Raw genomic sequence first — 12,052 nt, 5'->3', positions numbered from 1 at the left:
CTGGTTTATACCCTCTTTAGTGTCTTTCTTACTTTGTATCAACAGTTTTCACTTCACTTTTTCACTCTTAAACACAAAGAAGTTCTTGCCTGGATCTTTATCCATGATATTAACTTTGACCCATTGGTTTCCTCTTTTTCTTTACCTCAGTCTCACTTTCCCAAGTCCTTCTCTCATTCCATTAATTTAATTCAAAAACAGAGTTCCTCCTCTTATGTTCCTTCTTTATAACCATGTCCTCTTCCCTTGTGACATTCAACTGGTGCAAAGGGAGTTTCCTCTCTGCAGTAATAACAGGCCGGGAGGGCTCGAGGACAGAAAGAACTCCACCACATCTGAGGAACCTTTGGGGTCAACTCAAGGTTTTGTTTATTTTGTTTTAAAGGCTCAATTTAAAGCTGGAAGCCATCCATCCCTTTGTCGGCAGTAACAACAAGCTTTTGATTTGAGTCTTAATAAAACCCATTTCAGTACCATGATTCAGACTGGAAGGACTTTGTTTGGTGTCCATTTAGGCTTCTTGAATGTCGAGTGGAACACCCCTGCTCTGATATCATTTGGTAGCCACTGCCTCATGCACAGGGATGGCAGTACCGGTCTGGTACTTGGGAGCATGGAGGGATGGAGGACCTGATTTGACCCCATCAAGGTCAGGTGCATAGGTATGAATGATGATGCGTCTTGGCTGCACTGTGAGGCGTAAAACAACTTGGACAAGTCCACGAGAAAGGATGAGACTTGTGTCAATACCGTGAGGTAATCTGGCAGAAATGACAATTATAGCTGTACGTCATCTACATACCAGCGATCCAAGCAACCAAACAAAACGATGACAAGACCCAAAGAGGTGTTGTATATTAGAAAGACAGGAGTACCCAGGACACAGACTTGTGGAACCCCTGTGGAGAGGTGATGGGATGCAGACATTTGTCCTAGATATGACACCTTAAAAGAACAACCAGCAAGGTATGATTCAAGCCAAGAGTGTGCTTTGGACAAGATGAGCATCTAAGAGAGTATTGGATAGTAGAAGCTATGGTTTACTATGCCAAAAGCTGCAGATAGGTCTCCTGACATGAAACACAGGGCTAAGCCACATCTGTAGCTACCTTTCGGGCCCCTGTCACAGACAGCAGAGACATGTCACTGGTATCCACTCTTAAAGATGGACTGATTTGGATCAAAGAGGTTGTTCTATGAGAGGAAACCTGAGACCTGATAGAGAACCGCCTTGAGGTATGGAAATAACTTGCAGAAACTAGCAGATGAGATTTAAAAAAAGGCTTTTTTTAAAAAAGGAGTTATCTGACCTTGAATGCAATTGGAAATCAGCCCATAGAAAATTAACCATTTATTATATATGTGAATAATGGTAAATGGGTCAGAGGAAGTAGGACATTTCTTATTATCCATCAGCGAGCATATATGTAGGAGCGGACACATGTATGATAAGCTCCATCAGCTGAATAATTTATCAACGTGGCTCTGCGTAGCCATGAAAATATTTTCTCTGAAGATCCTTGTTTAGTGCGACTGGTCTTTGTTGTGTTCAGGCGGTTTTGTGAGTCACACAAACAGTTTAAACAGCATGAAAACATTTTTCAGCTGACCAAAGTGGGCTGGGTTGGATTTTTAAAAGCACATGTTTGACAGAGCAGTGTTTGAGCATTTCGTGTCTTAGTCACATTATCAGTTCTCTGTCATATTTGCTATTCTCTCATCTCCTGCTTCCATGTTCTTGCCAAAATGAGTCAGTTAACATTCAGTTTGTATAACTGGCATATTGAAACCACAAGCAGACCAAACATCAGAGGGATTGTACTGAAGCGTGGCCACTTAGGATGAAGAGATCAGTGGAAAAATCAGAACACCACCAAATGTGTGAGCTTTTCCAGGCAAATTATGTCTGCATCTCGAGAAGAATCACATATAAGAAAGAGAGGAGCAAGAAGCTAAAGTGTGTGGCTGGCAGGTGTGTGTGTGTGTGTGTGTGTGTGTACAACAACTTACCAAATACATCAGCTGATCACGATGGGACACCGTAAGCAGGGAAAGAAGTAGTTTTTTGGAAAAGGAAAGAAAAAAAAAACATTAACTTTTACTCACATTATATTCACATTTCATTAAGCATTTACACCCTTTATAACTACTGGCAAGGGTAGGCAAGGCAATTTTATTTATAGAGCACAATTCATACACAGGGCAATTCCAAGTGCTTCATGTACTGACTTAATTTTCTCATGAATTTGACTACTTCTGACTAATAGCTACTTACTTCTGGCACTGAATCCCTTTGTTACCATAACACAACTAAATGAACAAACAGAACAGAGAATACAAACCTTTCTTGGCTTTCTTCTGCAGCTTTAAAGTGTCTGATGATCTTTTCTTGATTTCTTGTCGGGCTTTCTTATATTCTGCAGAATAACACACACACCAATACAATTACAGACGCATGTATGTAGATTCATCTCTAACACATTCATATAGATGCATTTAATTGCTCATGCTGTATATCGCACATAGAATGTGTTCAAATTCATGAAGATAGATACATATTTTTTTGTGAGAGATTCTGTTTTTTGCATTTATGTTCATCTGTGTATGAAACCTTTGGCATGGTCTTTGTCCAGAGTGTTGGCCACTCGTTTCCACTCTTCCATCTGCTCCTGTAGAGGGTTGATCAGACAGTCCAGAAACACCCTGGAAACACAAACATGCTGTTAAAACTGTCCTATTGGAATTGAAAACAAGACAAGAAGCCTCCTCGACACAAATGATTGAACATTTACTTTTAGGTTAGGGGTTAAAGTGTTGAGGTTTTGAGTGTTATTAATGGTTAAGATCAGGGTAAGTGTGTTCAGCAAAACTGATTGTTCTGGGATGTTCACAGGCAAGGTGCTTCTTAGAAAGCACAGCTTTAGATCAAAGTCCATTTATCCATTTATTCATGTATTTATTTTGCATATTTCACAGGAATGTTGAGTTCATTTATCCCTTCAACTGTTTAAAGACTCAATTAGGTTCATAAAACACTTTGTTCCAAGTATCTGAAGGAATATATGTTTTTTCCATCAAAAAAGTTCCAGCATTGCAGACGGCAGGCTCTGCAAGCTGTTATAACGTTGTGTTAAGTTGGATTTACATTTTAACATGCAGTGCTGTCATGAAAAGAGCACGTGTAGAAAATTAAATTGGCTCTGTCATGGCACCAAATGTTTTTTTCTGTATGGCCAAGGGTAGGTTTGAGGAGTTAAGAAAAAAAATGTGTTTTTTTTTTGGTTTTTTTTAAGTCATTTCCTTTCTCGTGACATTTTCCAATAAGGTCAGGGAAAGGTGATAGAAGAAAATGTTAAAGACTAAGGAAAAGAAGACCATGCTGTAATGGCAATCTGAAGAGATTTAAATTCAAACTTGGTGTGGGTCTGTAGCACTGAAACTACAGATGTTCAGAAAATACTTCAGAGATCGCATTAAGTACCGTAAAATTCCGGACTATAGAGCACACCTGAATATAAACCGCACCAGATTATAAACTGCGGGTGTCCACATTGTGATATGAGATATTTACACAGAAGGATTTTTAAACTTTTAATTAAACATGTACGGTAACATAATATTTTTTTTTTGCCAACAGTGCCTGTAACACGGCTGGTTAAAAAAATAAATAAAGACCTACCAGGAAAAGTCATTGATCGGCTTCTTCATCTTCCTCCTGCGCACTAAAACCATCAAAGTCGTCATCTTCAGTGTCCCAATTGAAAAGCCTCAGAACTAGACCACTGTGAATTATTGGTTAATTTTATTGGTCTAATATTACGGGACAAAATGTTTTTGGCGGCATGGGAAAAAAAAAAAAAAAAAAAAAAAAAAAGACAAAAAACATACATTAGCCGCACCGTATTATAAACTGCGGTGCTCAAAGACTGGGGAAAAAAGTGGTGGCATATAGTCCGGAATTTACGGTACATCTTCTAAAATGTTTTTATGTGGTTTCACAGAGGCTACTTTATATATATTATGCTACTATAATACTTTGTATTATCAAATGTGACTTTGTTATCACAGGCTGGTAATTTCCAGATCATTTCACGCAGTAAGAAAGGTTCTTAAGCGGAAAAAAATACCATTTGACTGGACCAAACTGGTTCTGGCTCTTTAGTCACCATTTTTTAAGAAAATAACATTCTGATATGTCTGCGTAGACTTATGTTTGGATGACCCTAAGTGTTTAGTTTTTTTTTTTACTTTGTTTGTTTTGATCAGTAAAATATGGGGAAAAAAGATAATAAAAATAAATAAAAACTGAAAGTTCTTCATATTTGTTGGATGGTGTCCCAAGGGCTGATATGATGTACTACGATCCCTGTCAGGAGTGGACAGCGTTGTATATCCCATCTGGTGTTGTGAACACCCCCGGATCCCCAGAGAGGCGCTGGAGGAAGTCACTGGGGTGAAGGTCATCTGCTTTTTTTGTAGAGCGTATACGAATGTTGATGCATCATACTGTTGAACCAATTTGATCTCCATTTGCAGCCTCCATCTTCCTGCCATCATATTTTTGTTCAGCAACTCAGCTGGAGTTCTCGTCTTCCCATTTCAACCCGAGTGACACTCTCCTTCCACACTGGGGGAGTTAATTGACTCGTGTAGAGGAAATGAAGATTAGGTGAAGGAGTTGCCATTGGGAATGTGAATAAGGAAAAGGAAGAGCATAAGCAGCATTTTTTGAAGGCTTTTGTGAAAAATGGAAACCAAGAGGAGGTTGGTAAAAGGATATCAACACAGCAGGAGGAGAAGGTAGGTGTGTAGTCCACAAGGAATTTATGAAGGAGGAGGTAATGAGATGCAGAATTCTGTTTTAGCAAGAAAGGTCAAAAACTTAAGAGGGGAGAAGGCAAGATGGAGGAGGAGAAACGGGCTGCCATAAAGCGCTGGGAAGAGATGCTACACCTGTTTACAAGGCACACACAGATCTACTCACATGGAGAACTGGCGTAGTTTGGCTTCGATGCTGCGATGCCTCATGCACATTCTGGTGAGGGCTGAACCAATGTCCCTGGTCCCTCCTGATGACAAACACACACACAAAAACACACAATCTATCAGCCAAATCTAAAGCTTCAACAGCAAGTAACTGGAGCCTTTTTATACTGTATACAGTATAGATTCACCCATTTATGCTGTGGTTTGTTGCATTTCCATTACAAGCATTCCATGTGGGACCATTTTAAGAATGAGTTGGCCTATGCTTTTTGACATAAAGCATACTGGTGGTATAAAAGTTCATATAAACATGTTCATACATACAACTTCACAGTTTCATTTTTAATTCCTAATTAAAGTGTTATGAATTTAAGTCAAATTAGGAATAATGAATGATGCAAACTGAGTATTACTACGCAGAGTGGGCTTTACTTTAAGCCAGGTTCATGCGAAACAGGTTAATTGTAAACCCATTTTTTCCATATTACAGACGAGTTTTACAGACAAATGGCTGAGATCGAAGGCTAAATCAGCAGGTTAATCTTCGGTCACCCGTGGCTGTGTGTGAAAACACGTGGGACATGTCCCCGTCACCAACTGAATATATATTTAGATATATAGCTAAACTTTTTTATTTATATGTGTATATATATATATATATATATATATATATACACACATATATACATATATATATATACATATATATATATATATATATATATATATATATAGAAGTTGGCAGGGGACAAACTGTTGAGCCTTCAGTTACAGCCAATGAGAGTGCAAAAGATGGAGTCAAGGGACATGAGAGTAGTAAAGTGAGGTCTATTTGGATTCAGGAAAAACAATGCAACCTAAAGATGGACCTTTTAAATAGAAAAAGCTGTTTGCCAGTTTTCTTCAACAATCAGGTGACTAAAACAGATTAAATTGTCCTAATTTTGTGGGTTTGTTTTGCTTTTGGTCGTCAAAATACCTCAGCTGCATGCAGACCAAACATGACACTTTTCCTCACAAATCAAATATAAATAAGTGTTCATAATACTTTTTAAAAACTGAAACAGAATTTCTTGGTATAATTTACAAAAATTTACCAGGAAAAAAAAAAAGCCCTCAATTCAATTTAAAAAATGTGTAGATTCCTCAATAGGCCACATACATTAAATAGCCTATTTATTCTCACACATTCAAGAAATCATCAATGTTTTGTTGCAACCGCAGATCTGGATTTGAGCTAAAATACTTACGGATATTTGGACTATGAATCAGAGGAGAAATGTCTTTTTTAAGGCACAAGCCATGTTGTTCCAAGCTTCTTTGAGAACTTGCCACAGTTCTGTTGATTTAGTCCATCTAACTGGGTTCTGATACTTCATGTAATCCCACACTGACTCCATGATATTGAGTACAGGACTTTGTGTTTGGGCCAGACCATCTGTTTCAGGAATGCTTGTTCTTATGACCAAGGGTAGTTCTTTCTGAATTTGGGACTGATCAGGCACCTCCCTGGTGGTATTATATCACAAGTATGAATCTAAACATCTACATTGCTTGGAAGTCAGAGCATAAGAAGAGCCCTTAAACTTGTTTTTTTTTTTTTTTTTTTTATAAATCAAACTAAACAAGGCTGGAGAATTTACGGCGTTCTCAGCAGCTCTGGAGCTGGGTGCCTTTCATCGTCAGAGTTTTGCTCAAGGACACTCCAGCAGGGTGGAAGTTAACTGTCACACAACAGATTCTCAGTGCAGCAGAAGCTCCACAGGCACCCGCAGGGGCCAGATGGTCGTCATCTCTCTACCCCAGACAGGACACTCCCTCCTGGGGAAAAGTTCGCTTGATCTCAGCCTGTCAGCTTGGAGATCCAACAACAACATCTCCAACACTTACAAACATGCTGCTTATATTCCTACACATGGGAGCAGTGTAGATAACCACATTCATTCTCACACTTTGACATCAACTTCATCAATATTGCTCAACTGTCGAGAAAAATACACAATAAAATATTCTTTTGGATTCTACATTTTCATTACATTACTCTAGTTCTAATCAACATCTCACATCTTTTTCTGTCTTAATATAAATAAAGCTTTCCACAAACGTGTGTGTTGGCTGGGGTGGGGTGGTGGGCACTGCAATGCACCACTGACTCCTCTTTCTCTCCTCTCCCTTCATCTTTCCCCACATCTTCCTTCCATCCTCTTCCTCTCTTCCCTGTGACACATCTGTCACACCCAGTCTCCATTTCTCTCCTTTTCTCTTCAGCCTCTCAAAGCAGCCACTGGGAATTATCCTGCTTCAGAGCTCAAAATTGCCAGAAAATAAGAATAAAGAGCACCGTTTTGGGCCTTGATGACTAGCTGTCGAGATTCTAAAATTGTTCTTACTTTGTACTCAGTTTCTGATGTGCATTGTGAAGAAAACTTTTCAGGTATAACTGCTACAATTTCACCAACACAAGACACCGGCTTGCTAAAAAGCAAATACCACAAGAGCTCACATTTGTTAGCCTCCTTTTGTTGGGGATTTACTGACTTTTCATGCACGAGATGAAGGTTTGCGGTGCAATGCCATACACATGAAGACAGTCACTGATGTTGGAATGTTTTTTCCACTCCTTGTTTTTTTCCACAGAAAGTAAATTAACTATGGTTTGATTAAAAGGTTGCTAGACTTTTGCTATATGCTTCTCGAAAGACAAATCAAGCTTGCTAAGTTGGTAGCATGGCAAAATTACATTTTATAAATATTTTTTTTAGATCCAGCCCTATCAGGCATCATTCATAAAGTCAGAAAGGTATGGGTCCAGCACTTTGGTTAGGAATATATACATGCGAAATTGTATTCACATTAGCGTTTGCTGTATTCAAGGTTAGCAAATGTTTGAATGTTGACATGTTAAACCAACACAGTCATTTTCAGTGTCGGCATGCTGCTGCTCCTAAGAACAGTCTCATGCTGCTGCCTGTATGGCTGTTAACTCCCCCTCAGGGGGCCACACTGTCCTAAATATCCTGCCAGGAGGAGTGAGGGGCTGAATACTACTACTCAGTTCGGTTTTCTCAGTAGGACTTTTTGGGCTTTGTTGTAGATGAGTACCTGGTATCCTATCAGTAATTCACAGATGTTTGTGGTCACTGTTTAAGTCTAACACACTCAGTCCTCTTCCCCTTCGTGCTTGTCCTCCTTGACACCATCTCACTCCATCATTCCCCATCCCTCTTATCACATCATCTGCCACTCTTGTCCCAACATTTCTTACACCAAAGATCCCCCTCTGTCCCCTTTTTATGTTGCACCTCATCCTTTTTCCTGCCAGCTCTCTTCTCACCTAAAGACGAGGTGTTACCTCCTCTCTTCTCACCTCGTCTCCTCCTCTCAGGCTAAATTCCCATCAAACTGGGCAGTGGCAGTACGCTGCAGATAAGGTGATTATTTCATGAACATAGATCGCTTTTGCAGATCTGAATGATTCAAATGTTTGACAACAGTGTTGGTTGGTTTCCACAGGAGCTAAAAGTCAACATTTCTAAGCCATTCCTGAGCTACAATTACTGTGTATCCAGAAGCTCTCGAACAGTTTGTACATAATTCTGTACAACAATTATTTTGCTTTTCTTCATTGCTTTCAGAAGGTGAAACGATAATAATTGGAACAATTTAAATTTATGCCAAGACACTTATAGTCTGAACGCACAAGGATACCTACAGATCAGTTTGTATCCATACTGTGGATATAAAGAGGCCTTGTAGAACAAGCAGGTTTTTAAAAACATAATCTAAAAGTTAATACAGTAGCATTGAGGTGACCCCACGTGACGGTTCTAGCCCCAAGTCTGGAAACATCAGGCTTAAAAGTGTGGATGAAGCAAAGGTCATTCTACCAGAAAGTGGAGTAAATAGAATATGATCCAGTCCATGTGCCAAGAAACTGCTTAGATCAGTCTTCAAACACATGAAACCGTTATTCCAGTTGAATTGGACTCTTATGTTTTTAAAGAGTTAAGCTCTTTAAAACATTGAAGTAGTAGTTGCACAAGTAGAGTGAACCTCTGGCCTGCAGTCAATAAATAAGTTCTTGTCAATTGCAGCCGATTGACCCAACCGCAGACCTCTCCCACCGTGCCCGTCTCGCCGTGTGCAGCACTAAGAACCATTTGACCCAATTCAGTGGGACAGAGCAGCGTCTCTGTCCGACTTGCAGGCACAGATCCCTCTGATCTCATCTGCAGCTGCAGGCAGGACGACCCGGAGACTCCACAGCCACTCATCTGCATGCGAGACCAAAGGCAACCCATTCAAAACTTTCAGAGGAAATCCTGGTCACGTCAGGACGAGGAGATGAGTAGTTCAAAGACCAACAGTGTGAAAAAGAGACAGTTCAAAGCTAAGGCAGAGTAACATCAAGCTAGATTATTCCAGGACACAAGCTGAGCTCAAGACAGACAAATGTCCTTCAAAACATCTAAAACTCTTCATTGGAAACGCAATGTTAAATAAAACTTCTGCTGAGTAGAGAGTATTTTGAAAGTTTTTAATGAAACATCTAATCAGAATTTCAGAATCGCTGCACCAACAAAATTAAGCTCGAGCAATGACCACTTTTTTTTCTATCGAATCAATTTTTTACTGAATGAGAGAAGCCTTGTACTAAATTCACAGCCGAAACTGGAAACGGTCAGTCTGTAAGTAGAAAACTATGACCGAGATCATCAATTATCTGATTAAAGCAACAAAATTACATATAGTGGCAGCAATTTGATACCATCCATCAAAAATACGAACCGAAAACATTCCAACCAATGTGAATATGTACCGAGCTTGGATTCCCATTATCTCTGTTCATGTCCATCTTTATCTATAGACCAGCAGCTGTCATTATTCAGCTCTAAACATGTGTTCAAACACAAAAAGAAGGGGAAATCTGACCAGTGAATGGTTTCCATTAAGATAAGGTTAATGGAAAAGCAAAATGTGAAAAGAAACAAAAACTTGGTATTTTCAACAGATGATGGATGTAGGACACATTTCTACCCCTGAAAAATATGCATTGCCAATACTTACTGATTTGAGAAAAGTTTTAATGGAGAACAACCACTCTGGCCTATATAATATTGCTGTACCATGTGTCACATACTGCTTGATTGTAGTTTATATACCTCAAAAAGTACATCTTTATAGGTTTTCAACATCCATTTCTATAAATATAGTTATTTTAGCAACTACAAATCATTCTCAGTGATAGAACGGAAGATTACTATAAGATTATTAGATTACTGCTAATGGTTAAAGATTAGCAATAATTTACAGTCTTAATAAAAGTAATAATAACTAATAAGATTTCTTTATTAGTACTTTCACTTAAGGATCTGAGTCCCTCATAACTTTTCCTCTTTCCTTTCATCTCCATGTTCATGAAACTTGGGGGAAAAACACAAATTTCAGCTCAAGTGGAAATATTTAAAGCCTGCATCGATTCCATTTAACTCAGGTTGTACTTTTATTTACGGCTTGTAATTCTCAAAATGAAAAATCCCAAGCGTCACTGGGTTTCTGGTAAAATTACAGCAAAGATACAGTTACAAACTTCCTGTGAAGTTTCTTGTGTAATGACAAAATCCAGCAGACCGTGACAGGATGTAACCTTAATTTCAAATACGTGCAAGTCCTGACCGATTTTTCAGAGACGGCGGCCTCGCTGTCGAGTGCATGTCTCGGTTCTCGAGAGCGAATGGTGTGGCGTGTCAGCATGGTGTTGCAGTGAACAGTAGGTGACCTGGAATATAAGACAAGAATTTAAACCGGTCTACCTCCTTCCGACTGGGATGTGAACTCAACCATCACATTCCCACAGGAGCTGCTGGTGGAACTGGGCTGAAGAATTGGAGCAGCTGAAGCTGCACACACACTTCAGCCCAGCGCGACAGGCAGTAAATCACTGTCCCGTACTATCAGGCTTTATTTCTTGTCTGGTTGCTATAGGGAGGTTCTAGCTAGTGAGCTATTTTTGAGCACTGGAGTATGAGGAAGAAAAAGATGACAGGAGGAGCGGAGGACAAAAGGGATGTACTATATTAAATCTATATATATTAAAATTAGGGCTGGGCAACGATTAAAATTTTTAATCTAATTAATCACATGATTTCCCTGATTAATCACAATTAATCGCATTCGTACGCAAAATCCAAAAATGTATTCAAAAGTAGTGTAGTGTATAGCTTTTAGCATTTAGTTTTATTTTAAATGTACTGCCATATAAATGAAAGTGCCATAACATTTGTTGTGCAAATACACTTTTAACATCAGCATCTTTCTGTAGTTTTTATGTAGAACCCTCGCTCCACTGTCTGTTTCCTTGAATGAGTTGCTGGTATCAATTGTGTGTTTTGCCTTTAAGTGATATTTTAGACTGGAACTACTACGCTGAGAAGACAATTCAACTTGGCAGTGTTTACAGATGACTTTGGTTCTGTCGACTCCGCCGTCTGGAAATTTAAAATGAAAATGGCCGAGTAAAAGTTCTGTACCGTTCTCCATGTTTGGTGGATCCACCGATTACTTTCTTTTCCGGTTCCGCAGTAGACAGCACCAGACTTTTACAAAATAAAAGCCTGTGAGCAAAAGACTTTTACAATAATAAAATAAAAAAAATAACAATAAAAAACTGCGTTAATGCGCGATAAAATATTTATCGGTGTTAAATAATTAACGAGTTAACTCGATAATAACGAGTTAACTTGCCCAGCCCTATTTAAAATTAAAAGCAACCTTTTTATGCCTTATATGCGTTTTCGTTTCCATTATCTGTTGAATGTAGCAACTCTAACACGAATGCTAATTAATCCTCCACTCAGTTTGGGACAACACAAATAATTATTTATGTGAGCAAATGCCTGTATTTAGGTTTTCTGTCAACTCAAATATTTTTTGTGATTTGAGAAGTATCTTGTCTTGACTCACAAATGATTCTGTGACATACGAAAAGATAGAAACAAATAAATTACAGCAAAAAATTTTTAATATTCTGAGCTGGGGGCTTGAATATGAATTTAAATTTCATGGA

At 38.8% G+C, this 12,052-nt stretch overlaps 1 protein-coding gene across 3 annotated transcripts in view; it reads right to left on the bottom strand.

The window, feature by feature from the left end:
- The window catches only part of LOC142367288 (protein MTSS 1-like), a 61,022-nt gene that overhangs the window by 12,562 nt on the left and 36,408 nt on the right, over nt 1–12,052 (bottom strand). For all 3 annotated transcript variants that reach the window (XM_075449283.1, XM_075449284.1, XM_075449285.1), the window contains exons 4-7: nt 4,985–5,069; nt 2,612–2,703; nt 2,343–2,417; nt 2,011–2,022 (exon numbers count right to left, since the gene is read on the bottom strand). In XM_075449283.1, the coding sequence (XP_075305398.1) occupies nt 2,011–2,022; nt 2,343–2,417; nt 2,612–2,703; nt 4,985–5,069 (264 nt within the window). The remainder of the gene's footprint in view (nt 1–2,010; nt 2,023–2,342; nt 2,418–2,611; nt 2,704–4,984; nt 5,070–12,052) is intronic.

Source organism: Odontesthes bonariensis, chromosome 18, assembly GCF_027942865.1.
Source record: "Odontesthes bonariensis isolate fOdoBon6 chromosome 18, fOdoBon6.hap1, whole genome shotgun sequence".
NCBI classification, from domain to species: Eukaryota; Metazoa; Chordata; class Actinopteri; order Atheriniformes; family Atherinopsidae; genus Odontesthes; species Odontesthes bonariensis.
The sequence above is the reverse complement of the archived record's forward strand: the minus strand, read 5'-3'. Positions and strand labels throughout refer to the sequence as shown.